General features: G+C 41.0%; 1 protein-coding gene and 1 long non-coding RNA gene across 2 annotated transcripts in view; one reads left to right on the top strand and one right to left on the bottom strand.

The window, feature by feature from the left end:
• The first annotated feature begins 5,013 nt into the window (after window positions 1–5,013).
• Window positions 5,014–8,669, top strand: LOC311581882. Its single transcript, XR_014773915.1, has 2 exons — window positions 5,014–5,165; window positions 6,110–8,669. It is a non-coding gene; the product is annotated as an uncharacterized lncRNA (long non-coding RNA).
• The window catches only part of ELOVL4 (ELOVL fatty acid elongase 4), a 28,260-nt gene continuing 15,153 nt past the window's right edge, over window positions 7,058–20,164 (bottom strand). The window contains exons 2-6 of the mRNA XM_084754420.1: window positions 18,147–18,334; window positions 16,411–16,491; window positions 13,018–13,189; window positions 11,418–11,545; window positions 7,058–9,120 (exon numbers count right to left, since the gene is read on the bottom strand). Of these exons, the coding sequence (XP_084610546.1) occupies window positions 8,842–9,120; window positions 11,418–11,545; window positions 13,018–13,189; window positions 16,411–16,491; window positions 18,147–18,334 (848 nt within the window). The 3' untranslated portion in view covers window positions 7,058–8,841. The remainder of the gene's footprint in view (window positions 9,121–11,417; window positions 11,546–13,017; window positions 13,190–16,410; window positions 16,492–18,146; window positions 18,335–20,164) is intronic.

Genomic DNA, 20,164 nt, shown 5'->3' with positions numbered 1-20,164 from the left:
ATGGACTGCTATCATCTCACAGGGAATTTTCTACATTTCTTTTGGGGCCATTTCTTGTGTGTGTGTGTGTGTGTGTGTGTGTGTGTGTGTGTGTGTGTGTGTGTGTGTGCATGCTACATGTATGTGTTGCATACACATGAATATGCAGGTACTCACATCCCTGCACACACATGTATAGACAAGAGCAAGCCATTAAGCGCCTTCCTCTATTACTATCTTACTGTCTTGAAACTGAGTCTGCCACTGAACAGGCGTCTAGCCATTTGAGCTAGGCTGGCTGACGAACAAGCTTTTAGAACGTACTTGTCCCTATACCCCATTGCTGGCTTTACAGCCATGCATATCCATACCTTGCTTTTTACTCGGATTTGGGGTGTTTGAATCCATATCCTCATACTCTCTGATTCACCTTTAGGGCCTCTTTAGGGTCACTTCCAAGCTGCCACAGTCTATTTCCAACTGGTGTTTGCATCTTCCATAAAAGTATTTGTAAGCCAAGTTTAATTATTTCCCTCTTCATCTTCTCAAGAAGAGGGCCAGCACAGATCAGACCTAAACCTCCACATGGCTTGTACATTGAAGCTTTCGTATGCAGAAGTGGGGCACCGGGAGAAAGGAACACAGAGGTTCAGGGAAACGGGCAAGAGTCAGGCGCTGTTCTCCCAGACGTGCGGCAACAGGAAGGGGAAGTCTTGCGCTCGCTGGGAATTGGAAGGACCAGGAGGCTGTGCTTTTTGAGGGAGGGGGTTGGGTTAGAGAAGCGACCCAAAGCTGGGAGAGAGCACAGGACTACCTTTCTCGCTCTGGAACCTTAGGTCATCTGTTCATGACCCATTGACTAAGATCAGCTGGAGGCCAGTTGGCCAGAGAGCTCAGTGTCTTTCTCCATTTTCTGTGGTTATTACAAAATTGAGCACCATGGGTATTTCCAAAAGTAGATGGTTAATGAGATCATGGTCCTGGGAGATTGCTTGGCATCTGGAGAGGGTCTTCCTCAGGGTTGCGCCGTGATGCAAGACATCATGTAACAGAGTAATCTAGCCAGAGAGCTCCCATATCTAACAAAGCATCTTCACATGTGCCCCACTACATTCATTCATGGGGGACAAACCCCTCTGCCCGAAGGTCTCACCTCCAAATACCATTAACATGTGACTTCAGGGCTTACACTTCAACCAACAGTTGAACTTGCCGGGCCACACCCTGATGCTGCAGGAGCTGAGATGCTGCGCTCTGTGTGGTTCAGTATCTCAGGACATGCATCAGAAGTGCGCAACCTGCTAGCCAGCATTTGAATAAAGTTCTGAAAGGAAGTGTTGTGAGGTGGACCATTTGATGTCAGGGAGATGTGGCATGCAGCAAGGGCAGGTACAGTGATAATCAGAGGGCAGCTCTGGCCAGGTAACTGCACATTCACCACCTCCCACTTGAGGGAACCCTGCAGTAACCTCTAGCTTATGAGATTGGGTCAGATAACACCCAACGTGAGCAGCTCAGTTTGCGGAATCATTTCATGTTCTCTGCAGATTCACAAATGCATTGCAAAGGCCGGGCAGAATCTTGGATCTGTGTCTTAATCATGTGGGGACTAGGTCCTGGCTTTTACCTAAAATCCTAAAGGACTGCACCTTGGCTGTAAATTGAGGGTTCCTGATGTCACCCCCCTCCCCCAGAACTGTTTTAACCCAATCGGCTTCAGTCACCATTTAATCTGTCCGCTCCTCAATCTTAAATAGCAGAGCAGCTCGCACTGCAACTCATGGTACTTGTGAAGCCTTTCCTTGACTCTGACCCCATTCAGAACTGACAGGCTAATAGTCTACCTGATAAATTGGGGGTGGGGGGAGGGAATCGCACCACCTTCAAATATGTGTGTTGCTACAAAAGCCAACAAGATGTCAGCCATCTGGTGTTTCTTTAATGATGATGGCTGGCAGACAGCAGCAATTTTCTTACTCTGGAGGGAGTGTCTCAGCCTGCTATAGGTCTGCTGTAAGTGTTACTCAAGTATGACCCTTGAATTCACCATTTATTTTCCCTCCTACTTCTGGCATACATGTTCCTTTGCCAAAGAAGCCTGGCGTTTGCTGTCTCCTCCTCACGGCACATCACTGTGATGCTACCCACACAGTGAGCCATAGTGTTATGTGTCACGATGAGACAAATGAGGCTGCTCTGGTAGACTTTCTGAAAAAGGATGGCTGGCATTGTTCTTAGGTGAGATGGCAAGCTACACAGCTTATGTTACAGCCAAAAAAAAAAAAAAATGACTTGCCTATATTGAGAATGAAGGAAAGTGTCTAATGTATTGATGGCTATCAGTGCCCAAAGGTCTGTTGATTTGCTTATTAACTGACTACACCTTCAATAGCTGCTTACCTTGGAGCTACATGATAGTTAAAAAATAAAGTGTCCTGGTAAGTGAAGACTTTCATGAGACATGCCTTTTGGGCTAGTGCCCAATTATAAGTGAGTATATACCATGTGAGTCTTTCTGCTTCTGGGTTAACTCACTCAGTATTATCATTTCTAGTCCCATCCATTTGTCCACAACTTTTGGGATTTCCTTGTTTTTAATAGCTGAGTAGTATTCCATAGTGTAAATGTACCACAGTTTCTTTATCCATTCTTCAACTGAGGGACATTTAGGCTTTTTCCAGATTCTGGCTATTATGAATAAGGCTGCTATGAACATGGTTGAGCATATGTCCTTTTTGTGTGTTGGAGCATTTTCTGGGTATATTCAAAGGAGTGGAATAGCTGGGTCCTGAGGAAGCCCTATTCCCAGTTTTCTGAGAAAGCACTAGATAGATTTCCAAAGTGGTTGTACAAGTTTGCATTCCCAACAGGAGTGTTCTTCTTTCTCCACATCTTCATCAGTGAGATTGGGATAGATGTGAGGGCATCCCCCTGGGACTCTAGGTAAGAGAAATATAGGAGATGGGGAAATAGAAGGATCCAGAGGGTCCTAGAAACCTACAAGAAGAACATCGTGATGGGTGGATCAGGGCCCATGGGGGTCTGCTCAAACTATTGCACTAACCAAGGACAATACAAGTAGTAAACATCAAAACCCTACTCTGATCTAGCCAATGGACAGGACATTCTCCACAGTTATGTGCAGAATGGGGACTGACTCTGACATGAACACTGGTGCCCCATATCTGACCACCTCCCCTTGGTGGGGAGGCCTGATGGCACTCAAAGAAAGAATATGCAGGCTACCAAGATGAGACTTGATAGCCTATGACCATATAGTCGAGGAGGAGGTCCCCCTCGGTCATAGACCTAGGGGAGGGGAATAGGGTGAAAGAGGGAGGGAGGGAAGCACAGGAGGATACAAGTGATGGGATAACAATTGAGTTGTAATCTGAATAAATTAATTAAATAAAAAAATCACTTAAAAAAATAAAGTGTCAACCTCCAAGACTCTACTATTGATTGATCTGTTCAGGTCAAACAGAAAGAGTTAAATGGGAACACGACAAGTTTCTTTATCCATTGAGTCTCTAGCCCTTGAGTCTGACTTTGGAGGGCAACGTGAACAGCTGACATCACTGGGTAATGTGGTGCTCATTACTATTGTTTCAATTGGGAGAAGATGTCCTAGCTCTTTGGCTTGGTCTTTCATGCCATTCCTTTCCTCATTTCATGAGTAGGGGAAGTAGTGTAGGACCTAAGAAAGATGGTGTGTTTAATGCAGCTGTACATGTGGTAACTGGGAAGAGGTGAGTGTGTGTGTGTTTGTGTGTGTGTGTGTGTGTGTGTGTGTGTGTGTGAATCAATGAGCCCCACTGGGGATGGATTCAGGCCAGAATTTAATTTATCACTTGGGTTCTACAACTGTCAAAAACTCACAGTGCAGTTCTTTGAATCTCTATTCTTTTATAAACAATGTTAGAAGGTTCCCAAAGATAACTGCTGAGGTTGTGGACTTAAGTTTTACCTCTAAAATCCACAGGAATAAACTGTGTTATCTTGCTTCGGGTCTGCTACAGGAAGCATAAGAAAGCCTCTCGTGGTAGTCACAGATGCTCCCTGTCCAACTCTGAACCAAGACTTTAGAACATGAGCTCATTTTCTTTCTGTACGCTCTGTATTTACAGCCAGGAGCAGCCTTGTCACTCATCTTTACATTCCTCATTTGCCTCATAATGGTACAACGCAGAAGCCTTCCAGTTTGCTAAATCCTCGCCTTTAATTACAATCCCATTCCACAGGACTATGGCTCATAACTTAGCTATGCGCCTCAGAAAAATAGGCTCACATTTCTCACTGAACATGAAGTTCCTGCTCCCTAGAAACCCAACTAGGACAGATAGCTAATTCCATATAATCTTCAGAGCTATTTCTTGGTCATGTGTAGTGTTGCTATGGTGGCATTTACCACAACTGTCTGCATCCACCAGATTGACACAGGCAAGCGGAGCATACAGACCGGAAGAGCCCATTGTTTTAACTGGACTACTACAAGGAGATGTATCTGTGACCTTTGCCTTCTTAATCTTTCAAGTACTCCCTTGTGTTGACAAAAGTTAGAGTTGTCAGAGAGACACAGCTCAAAAAAGGAATCTAAGGAATGTAAAGTCAGGTTTCCAGTCTCTGCAGTGATGGAAGACAGCAGAGAAGACCGATTGCAACAGATTCACTGTTCCCATCCGTGTCTACATGTGAAACCCAGGGTCGGAGCCCAGGGGCAGAGCTCTTGCCTATTATGAATGAGGCCTCGGATTGATACCCATCACTGGGAGAGAAGAAAAAAAAATACACATATATACATGAAATGGAGCTATGTATGCACAGATAAAACTCTTAACTATATGCCTGTGGAATGTGTTGTCCAGGGTGCCCAGATTAAGTACATTATAACGTAAGCCACAAGGTGGGGCACGGCTTGTTAGCATAATGCTTTCCTATCCTGTCAGACGCATCATCTACCCACTCCCTCATTTCCAAATAGCCGGGTAATCATTATTCTTGCAAGACTGGTTCATAGCATCCTTTCTTCATAGCATCCTTTCTTCACAGGGAGGGGAAGCCTCAGCTAAGACTAATGTGTCCCAGGTGACAAAGAGATTTCGCTCGCTCCTTCAGGAAGGAGGAGAAGAGTCAGCACCGAGGAAAGGAACAAAGGGCTGGCTTCCCTACAGCAGGAAGGGAGGATGGTGAGTAGGAAGGGAGGACAGCAGAGGGGGAGGATGTGTGTGTGTGGGGGGGGGGGGAGAGCATGCAGTGTTGAGGTTAAACCCTAAGGAGGAAGGAGCTTAGAGAGCACAGCAGTGTGTGAGGAGCCCCATCCGGATGAGATGGAGAGTGTGAACTAGTCTGTCTGTCCCCGGAAGTCAATATATAGTGCTCAAATTGGTGTGGTATCAGTTAGATGGCACAACAAGATAATTGCTACTTCCAGGTTTGTTTGTTCTCTCTCTCTCTCTCTCTCTCTCTCTCTCTCTCTCTCTCTCTCTCTCTCTCTGTGTGTGTGTGTGTGTGTGTGTGTATGTCTCTGTGTGTGTGTGTGTGTGTGTGTGTGTGTATGTGTATGTGTATGTCTCTCTCTCTCTCTCTGATGCATAGGGTACTGGCATGGCACATACGGAATAACTCTATAAAGTAAGATTTTCTTTTTTAAAGTTGCTCATCTTATCTTGTATTTTAGAAAGCCTGCAGCTTAGCTGTGTTCAAGATATGTGTAATAAACAGGAACCCAAACGAAACCAACAACATTGCTAAGCCCCAGGACACTAAATTCTGGTGCATTTGTTGGGGGGGGGGGGAGTCCCTTTACCCTGTCAAACAGAAATACAGTCTCACAAATAACAGGCCATCCTTGCCTGTCACCGTCTGCATCATCTCTCCTGTCTAGGGATCATTAACACAATCACCTCAGAAACGGGAGAACCTAAGGCAGACAGATATCAGCCTGGCAAGTAGCCCGCTAAAGCCCACAGAAGCAAGCCAATGGTCCTGCTAACCACTGTGGCTTTCATTTCAAGCTGGTGAACCCAGGGACACAAGTAAGCAACATTGCCACCAAGTGCCACCCAAGGGACAGCTGTGTGTGATTTGGTTATAATGTCTGGCTTCTTTCTTCCTGCTCTTCGGGAGGCAGAACTGGAAAATCATCGAAAGCCTTAAAAGCCCCCTCGTGAATATCTACTGGCAACAGGCTTTTAGACTCCTTCTGAAGACACGTTTCCCTGTCTCTCCTGAACCGGCAGCCCACAGCCACAGATGACAGATTCCACTAATGAGAACCGTGACACTAGGATGGTCCATGTTTCAATATGCGAACAGCATCATCTGTTCTAAACCCCATTCAGATGCCTACAGTGTGGAACGGAAGAGTGAACAGATTAGTGATGCTGCAGCCAGTGTCTGTTAAGGAAACAGATACAAGAGCACTGGGTGGGTCGGGGGAGGGGGGCTACAGTCATTTACTACTCTGGAAAACTGGCTGTTGTAAGTGCTTATAGTCAAACATTTCAATGTGTAAATATTTAATAAACTCTCTATTTTCTACTTAAAAAGATAATTTCGTGAGAGAAGTTTGAACAAGGGGTGGGGCAACCCTTGCTCAGTGGGTGTCGGCAGCAAGGCACCTGACTGCTCTGTGATGATACAGAAACTACCAAAGGCCGTCATTTCAGCATTTGAAGCCATCTTCCATAAACTTACAGTGAGGATTTGAGTGATTTAAATAAAACTCTGAAGCCTCCTCAGAATTATTTAAAATATGTTTCATGTGTAAAGGCAAACTGAATTAATTAACAATAATTTTTAAATGCTACCATAAAAACAAGCTTTCAGTTCTACCGTGCTCCTGTAATCCCAGCACTCTGGAGGCAGAGGACAGTGGGCAGTGAGTTCATGGCCAGGCTAAACTAGTAACAGGACCCTGTCTCAAAAATAAACAAATGAATACATTAAAAAAAAATAAATAAACATTGAACCAGAAACTCAAGAGACCTAAGATCTAGTTTCATTGCTTTTCTGTGTAACAAATTGGCAACAGAAAATAAATTAGAACAGAAGCAAACAAACTGACTAACAAAAACAATCACTTTTCCCACAGCAGTAGAATATTTATTGTGCTGAAATCTGATAGCGGAGAATGAAGGGGTCTCGGAAGCCAGTACAGAATGTTCACAAAGATTTACACATCTCTAGTCATTACACACTGGCAAAAAACAAAGTGTTGATCCTCTTAGACCGCACTACTGTATGTGCTGCTAATTTTCTGTAATGTTCATGACTGCATGCCTTTGGGGGGAAAATGTAATCTCAATGCACAATAAATATTTTAAAATTTACAAAATATTGTTCAAGTCTGTACAAACAGCAGACATCGTACACATGCAGCTTTGACAAGTTGGAAGATTTAGAAATATTCATGCTATTTTTGTCACATTTTCTCTTTCCATATGATCCCTCTGTGACATCCCATAACAAATTAATCTATGTAAAAAAAAATGTGGAACAAAGTCTCTTCTTCAGGTTTCCAGTCGTTCACTTCTATTACATGAAATACATCTTTCGTAAACACCAAATTTGACTTGAGAGAGCTGGCTTGGTCTCAGTTTTTCTCATCTTGCATTAATAAGTAAGACCTTGTAACAGCAAGCACTGAATTTAGCCATCATTAGCACCAAGGAGTCAAGGTATTGCACCAAAATGCATTTACACTTCATTTCTACTTAGTAAGATTTTTGCAACATAGTCACAAGGGAAGTAAGCATCACTTAAAATTAGACACATTGAAAGAGGTGAATAACATCACAGAAATGTTTGGTGTGTGCTATTTGTAAACTAAATAAAATAAACAAAAGCAGTAAATTTGAAAGTTAAAATTTACATTAAAGGACTCCTTGATTTTTTTTTAAGTAAATTTATTTCATTTTAAATGTTCTTTCCAACAGAAGAGGTAGGTGTATGTCCACATCGGAAAAATCAGCAACAGCCACAAATCAAACCAAGGAAAGCCTGATAAAATCAATATTCCCTTAGAGTTCTAACTGCATGTAAATGCGACTACATTAGATGTTACAAGACATGAGTTGTTTCATGTTTCAATCATATGATAATCTTTATTCTCATAATACATTTCTGCTAATAATAGGAGTATTCAAAAGCTACCTTCCTCATTTAAAAAAAAATGTTTCCCACAGTGATTTGTGCCGTTAAGTCATGGTGGCCTTTGGATAACAAGACAGGATTTTACTGTTATTCTTTCTTATTTTTCACCAACACCATCATCATCAAGCCTCTAAGATTCTACAGAGATTTAGCAGAGTTTTCAAATTTAATTACAGCCAAAAAGGAATATTCTGAGTAGAGGTGGAGAGATTTGACCACAGGGATCAATAAGTGAGTTGAAAGTCAAATATATCCACGGTTCTGTCCCTGGACAAGAAAGCGTCAGGTAAACTGATTTGCAACGAGTAGGAAACTAGTGATTTTGCCGAAAAAAAATATTTTTTTCTTTTCCTAAGACTGTTTCTGTGATCATCTAAAATTCAGACTGAAAAAGGAGTGAGTGTAAGAGAGGTGACATTTTCACCCAATGAGCAGGTGAGTGTTAAGTTAGCAGGAGGAGGAGCTCCAAGGTCACATTGGGATTGCTTTGGTCTGGACAACGTCAAGGCTAATAAAAAAAAAGTTTAAAATAAAAACTTCATAAATAAAACATCTGGGTACCATATATTGAAAGGTTTACTCAGTCTGAAGATGCATAGACCACATCTGCCTTTCTCCCCATCCCAGACTCTCTGCTTGTGTTGCCCCCTGAAATTTTATATGACACAGGAGTTTCCTCACTGTCAACCGGTTAAGGCCCAGTTCCATTTACTCTCCTTTTGGCTTTCCGTTTTTCTGGGGTTTCCCATTTTCTAACACTAGCTGCTTTTCTGACTTGTTCACACCATTTGTTGCTGCGATACCATTCATGGCTTTCTTTCCAGTCTTGGACTGCTTGGGCTCATTGTATGTCCGGGTGTAGAAGTTGAGGAAGAGGAAGATGAAGCTGATGGCGTAGGCTATGAGAGCCCAGTGCATCCACTTGGGGAAGGGGCAGTCAGTGTAGAGGGACAGCGCTGTGTGTCCAATGGTCACATGGAACTGAACCTGAAAAACGGAAGCAGCAGGGTAGGGAACATTTAATCAGAGGAGCAAAGGGACTTCTAACACCAGGCCTCACATCGTCTACAGGGCGTGCACCCGCCCAAATTGTATTTATACGGTTTGCAAGGTTAGCAGGACGCCTCCCTCTCGCTGAGATTGGGAGTTCAATGTTCAATGTTCAAATGTTACCTGCTTGGCGAGGGTGTTCTAGTGATTTCCCTAGATCTGTCACCCATCACAAAGCGTTAGTGTTTTGTTTTGAAGCTGTCTCCTCTATCCGTTGACCTCTCTACTGTCCTGGAGGCAGGGCTCTGCCTTGCTTATTGGCCATTCCTGAGTCCCTGGCACAGAATTTGGACATTTGAATACTCACTGAAGGGCACCCAAGGAGACAGACTCAACAGCCAGCAAGAGTAAAGCAGTAACGTAGGGTCTTTTATTCCTCCTACAGTTTAGACTTTTTTTTTTTAACGTAAGCTGTCAACAAGCAGATACAATCATTATAGTCCTTTCCATTAAATCTTTCAGCAAAACAAAGGACTCCTTTGACATACTCTCCTCGTGCCTGTTTGTCACTGTGACTAGCTCAGCCTCCTTCTCCCCCTGCCCTAAATGGTTCTCTCTTCCTGCTCACGTCATATAAGGCACATTCACCTTAAACGTGAACATAAGCTCCTCAAGACAGCTCACTAGCTTTCTCCTGCTGGTACGAGGGCAGCAAGTCCTCACTGAATGAACACTGTTCTTTAAAAATTCAAGTCAGTAATTTAAAAAACAAAAACAAAAAACTTCAATTTAGTGAGTTCTCTGGAAGAGAAAATTCAAAACATGGAAATGTCCAAGGAATAAACTTAAATTACACTGTAATGGTCAAGAAATGGTCTGAGGCACAGAATTACAAACTCTGTGGCATTAACAAGGGTTAACTTTTTGTAAGACTTGTATATAATTTAAGCGTTTGGAGAAAGTCTGACTTAGAAATTCAAATTCAACATCTTGTCTGTGATGGGCAACCATATTTCTTTGAGAAAGAGAGCAGATATTTATTTTATTAAGTATTAAGATAATTTGCTCCACACAGTTCAGCTTATATTAACTTTTACAATTCCCATGGCAAAAATCCAAATTTTTAGAACTTCTGATTTCACAATGGTTCTTAGAACCTGTACCACCTAGAAAGGGTGTGTATAGGGTGTGATTGAGCATGATGTAGCTCAAAGACAGCCCGGGGCAAACCGGGACAAAAGAGACTAAATAACTTACATGGTTAGGGTCACCTCCTCATTTTCTTGGGACCACTTAGCTCTTGCCGAGAGGAATGAGTTCTACAAACTACATCAAGAGCGTCCACAAACGCTGGAGGTTCTTTAGAGATTTCTTTACCAATGAATCCTTCACACCCAGCATTCCCCAAAGGTTGTGGTTCCAGTTTGGTTAGGCGGCTATGTAGCAACTCAAGACAGAGATATTTCTAAATGCGATCCCACTGATAAAATTATGTGCAAACTATGATTAAACCATATTAGAATACTTTCTGAGGCTTGGAGATTAGGTATCACCTTGAATTTGCATTTTCAGTTTGGTTGGAGGCCACACCCAAGCTCTGAAGAGTGCTTTGATCCATGCACTGGGGTGCAATGAGAAACCTCACATAAAGGAGCTCACAGGAACCATCTGCCCAGAACACTGGGAGTTCAAATCCTCGGCTCCACTCTTCAAGCACCAAGTTTTACAGAAATAGACAGAGTTCTCCATCTTGTCTTCGATCCCTTTCCCCTCCCCTCCCCTTCCCCCACCCCTACTTTTCCTCCACTTCTACCCTTCCCCCACCCCTACCCTTCCCTGCTTTCCTGCTTTCTTTGCTACATGTCCCGGGTTCTGTTAACAAGAACCAAAACATGGGAAAACTAGAAATTTAAGCAAGAACAAGAAGATAGAATAAAATAGTAAGTTAGAAAAAGACAGTCACCCATGGAAAGGATTTCTACATGAATCTATGCACTTTGTAGCATAGTTACATTTTAACCATCCTTCCCACCGGCAGTTTTCCAGACTGTTTCTCAGAGGGACGGGTTCAAAAATCACTCTTTAAGGTTATTATAAACCAAGTGGCTACGGCCAGTCCACCCATGAGTGATCAGGTAGAACCAAGTCAGTCTTGATGCTGCGCCTTGCTTACAAAGTAGATTTTGAGATGGAAAACAACCTAAAGCAACTTTTCAAATCACAATCTTCAAATATTTGAAGTGTTTTGATTTTTGGTGACAAATGGAGATAACTTTTCAAAACCTTTAACTCACCAGTTGGAGCATGGTCAGGTATCGCTTCCACCACAGGTATTTCTGGATCCAGGGGCCGAATGCAGTCAGCCCGTAGTAAGAGTACATGATCACATGGATGAAAGAATTTAACTGCGCTCCGAAAAACGCTGTCGAGAAATAAGAGGCAATTGCAAGGGAAGTGTTATCGGGCAATGATGACACTGAGATAAAAATTGATCTCACCAATAAAAAGTATATGTACACTTGGTGCTGGAGAGATGGCTCAGTGGTTAAGAGCACTGACTGCTCTTTGAGAGGTCCTGAGTTCAATTCCCAGCAACCACATGGTGGCTCACAACCATCTATAATGTGATCTGATGCCCTCCTCTGGCCTGCAGATGTACATGCACTGTATATGTAATAAATACATATTTTTAAATAGTATATGTACACTATGATTAGAGCATATTAGAGTACTTTTTACATAAATTTCTATTTTAATCTCAAATAGAAGTCAAAGCAAAACTAGGGGAAAAGCCTCTCAAAATAAGCTTGACTTTTTTTTTTTTTTTTTTTTTTTTACAATTTAGGCTTGAGAGTTTCTTTAAAAAAATTAAAATGTTTAGTCCTAAAATGCAAAGGGCTTTTGAAGAGGCAAATTCTTCACTTGGGGCCTCCAACAAGCTTCAGGAACCAATGTAAAATGGCTGTTGCTTCCTACTTTCCTCTAGTTTAATCTTACCTAATAGTAATTCCTTGGAAAGAGGCTGTCGTACATATAAGTGTTTATGGAGACTTGTAATGTACATTACATTATTGTCTCTAGAGACACCAAAGTGTACACCAGGAGGCGAAGTAATACTTGTTTCTTAGGTGTCTATATAGTTTTAAACATGACACCATTACATACACTGAGTGATTGATTCATTCAGTTTATACAGATTTTGTGATGTCCCACTCAAAGTCAACAGCATTCTTTCTCTTTAGAATGTTAACGTGTGTATACAATAATGCATTTCCTTTAGATGTGAGCTGAGGGGTCAGTTTAGATTTACTGATTTTCTTTGAAATGCACAGTTTCACTTTAACTTTACCAGCAGAGCTGCTGTGTGAGATGCGTAGGTTGCCAATAGAGACATAACACTACCCTGTGTCCAGAGGAAAGGGCCAATTGCAGCTCAGGTGTGCAGCACCCTTACTAGACCAGGGCAAATCTCTGCCCAGCTGGGACTTCTGATCCTCTTTGTACTAATGAGGCCACATCAAAGTTCACTTTAAAAAGAAGCAATGAGGTCATACAGGGTCTGCATCAGAGCAGGGGTCAGCTGAAGGCCTGGACTGAAAATGAGACATTGTGTCTCAGTTTCTGTCTCAGACCAGGACTGCCTGTCAGTACCTTTCCCCACTCAAGTAAGTATTGTTTTCTGCCATATGGGCTTAGTGGTTGATGTTCACCTTTGGGGGGAAGTCTTCACAGATAAAAAGGTCAGTTCACCACAGACAGAAAGGCTAAGTTATTAAGAAGTGGAAGGAAGACGGACAGAAATGACTAGCCATGAATGCAAGCTAACTGGCACACCAGGTGAACCTACTTTCCCCAGTGGACATGGGATTCAGACAGGCAGGTGGGGGTCCTCACCTTGGCCCCCTGCCACCCACTTGATTCCAATCCACCACAGTGTGAACATGGTACAGTGATGGTACACATGGAGGAAAGAAACCTGGTTGTTCTTCTTCCTCAGGATAAAAAACACTGTGTCCAAATACTCAACTCCTTTCGATACAAAGTACCACCACAGAGCAGCAGCTATCTGCGAAAGGGAAGAAGAGGCACATTGTAAAACTAAATCCCACGGCTGAGTGGGCTTCTACTGCAGGACACAGCGCACGACACGTACAAGGTGTGCAACCATTCTCCTGCCTAACTATGTACCCAACAGGAAACACACCCAATGCTTTCTCAGAGCCAAGCAGTGTCCAAGCGCTGAGCGCAGACCTGGCCACAGGCACACACTATGCTTTACAGGTCTTAGAGACACCAACGTTATCTTTGGATGTTTCAGTGGTTCTTACAGAGCCTAAGTTTACGTAACAGCTAGTGTCTTAACATTTCTCCCCCCTCCCTTTCCTTTATACAACGGGAGTATCTAATCTCTGCATCCAGGGGTAGTGAAAGTCTTTAAAATGATCAGTTAAAAAAAAAAACCAATAAATATTTCCTAGGTCACAATTATAATCCTGTTTACACAAGTAAGCCTTTTCTCGGGCTCTAATTAAGACACCAGATGGTACAAAAGATTATGTGACATGCTCGAGGATTAAGGATCCAGGAAGAGGTGACCTCTGTCTATGTTTTGAATCATTCTACAAGGATCTGAGTGTAACCATGAAGAAAATGTAACTTTTGTATAGTAAGCATTTTCTATAATTGTCACAGATAAAATTTAATATATATATATAAATCAGTGCACAACTGACGTGTATTTATAAAGCTTCCAATGGCAGAAAGCTAAGGCTCCTTCTTCATTTTATACCTGATTCTAATGCATATAGTGACTTGTGTTTGTGTGTTTTGGGTTTTTGCTTTTGAAAAACAAAATTAATTGTTAAGTGCTGGCATCACAACCAGGGCTTCATGGCAATCTGAAGTTCTTAACTGGTTATTGTCAATTCTAGAACCAGGTGTCATTTAAAATAAGCATTCCCTAGCGTTGCGTTTTACCATAGAGGAAGAAAATAAGAAAGGGCAGAGACAAAATAAAGTGTCTTGTGTTTATCAGCTGACAAGCATTTACTCAGTCTGAGCGATACTGTTGTATACCATAAAATTAGCCAAAACTCTGCTTGACATGGTTTATATGCTGTATTTAATGCCCATTGCTCTGTTGCTGGAAGATGACAGAACTATCCATTTTAGCATAGAGATCTGGATGAGGAAAGAAACAAAGTCTTCTTTTTCCTCCACTTGGGCCTCTAAGATAGCCCCGGCACACAGAATGATGTTTCTGCTTCATCTGTAAGCAGCACTAGCTATCTGTGAATGGGACACATCAAAATGAGGAGGGACACTTTGTGGGACATGCAGTGTGCACACAGAGAGTGTCTTTGAGTAAAATGATCATTTTACCATGTTCACTCTTAAATGGGAGATGTGGGTGGAGGGAAGACTTCAAATGCAATTTGCTCAATTATTAGATTTTTTTTTTTTTTTTTTTTTTTTTTTTTTTGGTCCTAGGTGAGTTTTCACAATAGCTGGTTTTTTACTAAAAGGGTGCTATTGAGTTTGGCTGCGCGGGATATCCACTCACTGGAGCGGGTGAAGACTGTGTGTGCCAGTCGGGTGGATTCACCATCAGCAGGCTGATACTGTTGAAGCTTCACCCTAATTATATAAACACTGCCTTAGCCAAGGGGCTTGCTAAGTGTGCTCCTGAGAGAAGGCAAGCCCAGCCTTTCTCCTTTTCCCATCTGTAAGGGAAAGTCAACTCTCCACTAAGGAGAGTCTTTGGCAATACAGTTATCAGAAGAAAAATCTTTTCTCATGTCCCTTGTTCCCAGCCACACCCTGGGTGGTTTTTTGTTTTTTGTTTTTTTGTTTTTTTGGTTTTTTGTTTTTTTTGTTTTTTTGGTTTTTTTTTTTTTTTGGTTTTTCAAGGCTTTTATTCTGTTTCTTGGCATGCTGACTACTGCCTCCCAGCCCTCACCAGAACGTGAGGGTTTTTTTTGTTTTGTTTTGTTTTGTTTTTTTGCAGGAAGAGACTTAATCCATCTTCTTGCTTGTGTGGTCCAGGCCCTGCCACTCTATCCATAGAATGCAGACTCAAAATACATGCACTGAGTGAAGGAAAACAGTGTGGCAAACAAACTCACGACTTTTCATCAGTCTATAAGCCTTTTAGTAGGTTAATGACACAGATATGAAGTACGTAAGAACAGTTTCATTATGGATCTTGGTGAATGACCATATTTATATTTCCTGAAGTTCATGCTAAGAGTTATTTTCCAATGGATATTATTACATAAATATACCATTATTACACACATATATGAAACAGACATATATGATATATAAAGCATGCATATGTAAACTGGCTATGTTGTGTATACTTCAATTATGATTGAAGAGTTCACTAAATACTTAACAACCTGTATTTCTTCCACTTAATTTAAGTGGTAATTTTACTAACGTAGGTGACTGGGGAAAATGTGGATACACACACACACACACACACACACACACACACACACACACACTGTTAATAAAGACCAATTTCATACCCATACAGATTACCTTTTGGCTTTCTAAATATTATATAATTAAAACATTTTCCTCAAGTAAGTTAGCTTTCTTTCTGAGTTTCTATTTTTGACACAAAAAGTTTAAAAATAAAATTAGAGATACAGTCTCACTATGTAGCTCTGACTGGCCTGCAACTTGTTATAGAACTGGGTTGGCCTTGAACTCACAGGGATCTGCCTGCCTCTCCTTACCCAGTGCTAAAACTAAAGGTGTGTATTATCGTGTCTGGAATTCCTGACAAAAATATAAAATAACTTTTTACATAAATAATAATAACAACAACAACAATAATAATAATAATAATAATTATTATTATTATTATTATTATTATTATTATTTTCAAGAAAGGGATTTTCTGTGTAGCCCAGGCTGTCCTGGAACTCACTAAGTAGACCAGGCTGGGCTTGAACTCGGATATATGCCTGCCTCTGCCTCCCAAGTACTGGGATTAAAGGCGGCGTATGCCATCACTTCACTGTAACAAACTATTTTTAAAGTACTTCATGCTAGCAATTCAACTATGCACATTCCTACAATATCAAATAAAAGAGACTACTGAGGGCATAAAATCATTCATTTTAATTATATGTTTTAAAAGAAAGCAGAGCCTTCTCTTCCCGACTCAACACATTTCACTCCCATATAATACCATACATACATATATATATATTATGGACTGGGAGCCCATAAAGCTAAACTTTAGCAATCAACCATATTCACTTGTATACTTACCCTGACTTCATTAACGTTATTAGAATAATCCACTGTCTGGCAAATATAGCTGTATCCTGCATTGTATGATCCCATGAGTAGCTGGGGACAGAAGGATTAACATTTGACGTAAACGTTTAGTAGACACAGCACTGAAAACAGTAAATCTGACACACAAAGTATTTTGAAGCAGTTATTTTCTTAAAAAAAAAACATTTCAAGTGCATTAAACTCTTTAAAGCTATTTATTTTCTTGTTCTTTTGTGGTCCTGGGGATCCAGCTCAGGGCCTCACATACACTGGACAAATTCATCCTCAGGCCTGAATCGACATGCGATGCTTTAAAATACACTGAAGACCAAATAAAAAACCAAGCATAACCTTCTCACCAACACATCAACTCCTTCAAATACATAATATTTTTCATTATTTAGAGGATAGTTTATTAGTTCCTGTAATTAAACTTGCATAGGCAAGAGCTTACATATTTAGGGTAGTGCATCACTCCTATAGAAATTGGGAAAATACACTTAATGTGTTTCTAGACCAATATGGATGCCAATCCTACACGATGCTAACCCGGTAAAATAGAAATTATAAAAGCTGCCATGCTTGCTAGTTTTATGCCTACTTGATGCAAGCTGGAGTTATTTGGGAAGAGGGAATGTCAGTTCAGAAATGCCTCCATCAGACTGCCCTGTGGGCAAGCACGCAGAGCACTTTCTTGATTGATGGTTGACCTTTGAGGGCCTGGCCCGGAGCTCACTGTGGGTGGTGTCGCTCCTGGGCAGTTTGTATTGAGAGGTTTGGTTTTTGTTGTTGTTGTTGTTGTTGTTGTTGTTGTTGTTGTTGTTGTTGTTCTTTTCAAGCTGGCTGAGCAAGCCAATAAGCAGCATTGCTCCGCAGAGGCTACTGTTTCAGATCCTGCCTCCAGGTTCCTGCCTTGAGTTCCTTCCTGCTCTGACTTTCCTTTGCCTGGATTCCTACCTGAGAGTGTAAGATGAAATAAGCTCTTTGGATTCTGAGCCAAAGCTGTCCTGCCTTAACTGATTTTTATCTCTATGCAAAGTGGCGTGTACCCAGCAAACTAGGTAATGATTCAATAGGTTACATTGTTGGGAGAGCTAATTAATTCTCTTAGGACCTGTGGTAAGTTATCTGCTTATACAGAATTTTAGTAAATCTCTTAGAAACAAATTCCTTAGATGTTAGCAACTTAAAATGACTGTGCTAATAATTCCAGCCCTCAGGATTTTCTTTCAAAATATCCTGAAGAATTTGCTGATGTCCAGAAAAGTGTGGTGATTAGTACCCACACCTGCATGTCAGCCAACTCCTTTTGGCTCCAACACGTAATACAGCAAATTACATAAGATGACTTAACATGAAACTCACACAAGGCCTGAAACTGATGAAGGACTTTGGATGCCTCCTATGGCTTACTAAGTGCCAGATATGTACCAAACACCCCCCAAAACTCACCCGTCTCACCTCTAACAATAGCCTTCCTTACTTGTCAGGTATGTCTCCATGCCAGAACAGTTACTAAGAGTATGCTCAGAATCCACTCTATGCTTGCTTCAAAGTCCCATATAAACAGCTATCCTACATCCTACTTCCTACTTCTGTTACCTTGGAAACGTTAAGGTTAAAAAGATACTCAGAGTAGCTAATAGCCATGCTGAGGTGCAAGGCTGCAACAGTAGTTTCATAGGGATTCACTTTTAAATCATTCAGAGTCACATTAATAAACCTACCTCTCTGAAGATGAAAAGGTTAAGCAAAACCATGCCAAAATTATAGACTATGAGCACTAAGCGCATTTGAAACGGCTCCCGGTCTTTCATCCACTTTGGACCCAGCCACACAAACAGGAGATAGAGAGTGCTTATGCTTAGCGTCGGCCATGGGGACTGCATCAGCGGCCAGTCTTCTACTCGTTTATCTGTGGAAAGGATAAACAACGTGAAATTCACCGAGCAATAAATGTTTTACAAAACAAAATGTTCTTGGGAATTAAAATGTCCTAATTTTATTATTAGAGTAGGCACAGATCACTATGAAATACATATATTCCATGAAAATACATAGTATATAAGGCAAATACAGACACAACTGGCTCCTGCAATCATCACTGGAAAAATCATTACTTAGGTTACATGGCATGTTTTATAGACAAAGAAACAAAGACAAGAAATACACTAAAAATATAAAAGGTAAGTTTGAGTTGAAAGCGAAATAAAGACTTCATTGCTGAAAAAATAATCATTTCAAGGAAACACCAATTTTCTGCATTAAGCATGTGAAATTGATCGGGCAGCGTGGCGCTGTTCTTTACATCCACTCCTAAAGCAAGCACAGATCTGGTGAGGTTGGGGCAACAACAGAAGCCATGAGATAGAAGAGCTGTAGAAATGGGAGTAACCATGCAGCCATACTTGAGGAATTAAGGTAATCTCTTTACAATCTTAATTTCTCTTAAATAGTAGCCATATCCAAGATTCTTTGCTACTCTCCCATGGATAGATAGTGTGTGTCAATTTTACTACCTATGAAATTTTATGCTTAACTTCACTTAATTCATAAATGTGGAAATATATATAGTGGAACAAGTAATTTCATTTAAAGTAAATTGCTTGCCCACAATATTTAAATATGCAACTATCAATTAACTTTATAATTTAATATTTTCAAAATGTGAACATTGATTAAATAAGAAATTATATAAAGTAATGGATCAAGAAAAATATTTTATCTAATATTAATCACCATTTCATTTTTTATAATCAAGTATCTATGCTTCAAAAACAAAACAAAACACATTTAACATTCTATTTTCAGCATAAATAGTTTATTTCTAAAAATAAAGGAAAAACTAGTCTTTTAGCCAGTTTCTAGAATCCAGCCTAAGTGAATTTAATGTATTATTAATTACAGTAACCTCTATTAAAAGTGACTTGTCTACTAAAATTATCTATGCAAAATGTTCTGGATTGGGTAACTAAATACTTGAATACTGTTTTAAAATATGCTAAGAGGCTGGGGTGTGGCTCAGAGGCAGAGAAATATCAGAAGCTTCACCCGTGAAGTCTCACCAATATGGCCGCCTAAGGATGACCTGAACAAGGGTGATGCCAAGAGACATGGTAATATGGATGGGGGAGAAACCCATGAGGCCTGAACACCACACAAAGAACTACAGACAACTAAGGGATGCTGAGAGTGGGGAAAATAACCTTCCCCAGGGGAGAGCACGCTAATTGGCTATCCAGTACCAAATGGCCAGCCCCCAAAAATATACATACAAGGAATATACACCACCACCAACAACAACAACAACAGTTAAAGAAAAAGAGATAATCATGAACTTGAAAGCTAGAGAGAGGAGAATACATGTGAGAGTTTGAAGGCAGGAAGGGGAAGAGAGAAAGGGTATAATTATATATAATCTCAAAATTAAAACGTTTATTTTTTTAAAGGGAAGGAGAGATCATTCATTTAAGAGAAACATACATGGGAACAAGGAAAAGTGCAAATGGATTTTATTTCCTACTTTACAAAGGATGTCTACTGTTCATGGGAACTGATTATATTGATCAAAGCAAACACATTCAGGCTTAAAACATAAATCTCTTAAACCACACTGGCTTGTGGTGACATTTGTCAAAGGCCACGTGACTGCCACGACTGCTCGTGGCTTAGAAGACAGGTTGCCCTTCAGTGGTAATTATCTCTCTGTAAACACAACTTCTATCAGAAGCCTCCATAGAAAACA

The sequence above is a fragment of the Acomys minous genome (genome assembly GCF_964271855.1).
Source record: "Acomys minous genome assembly, chromosome: 13".
In the NCBI taxonomy this organism is placed as follows: Eukaryota; Metazoa; Chordata; class Mammalia; order Rodentia; family Muridae; genus Acomys; species Acomys minous.
The sequence above is the reverse complement of the archived record's forward strand: the minus strand, read 5'-3'. Positions and strand labels throughout refer to the sequence as shown.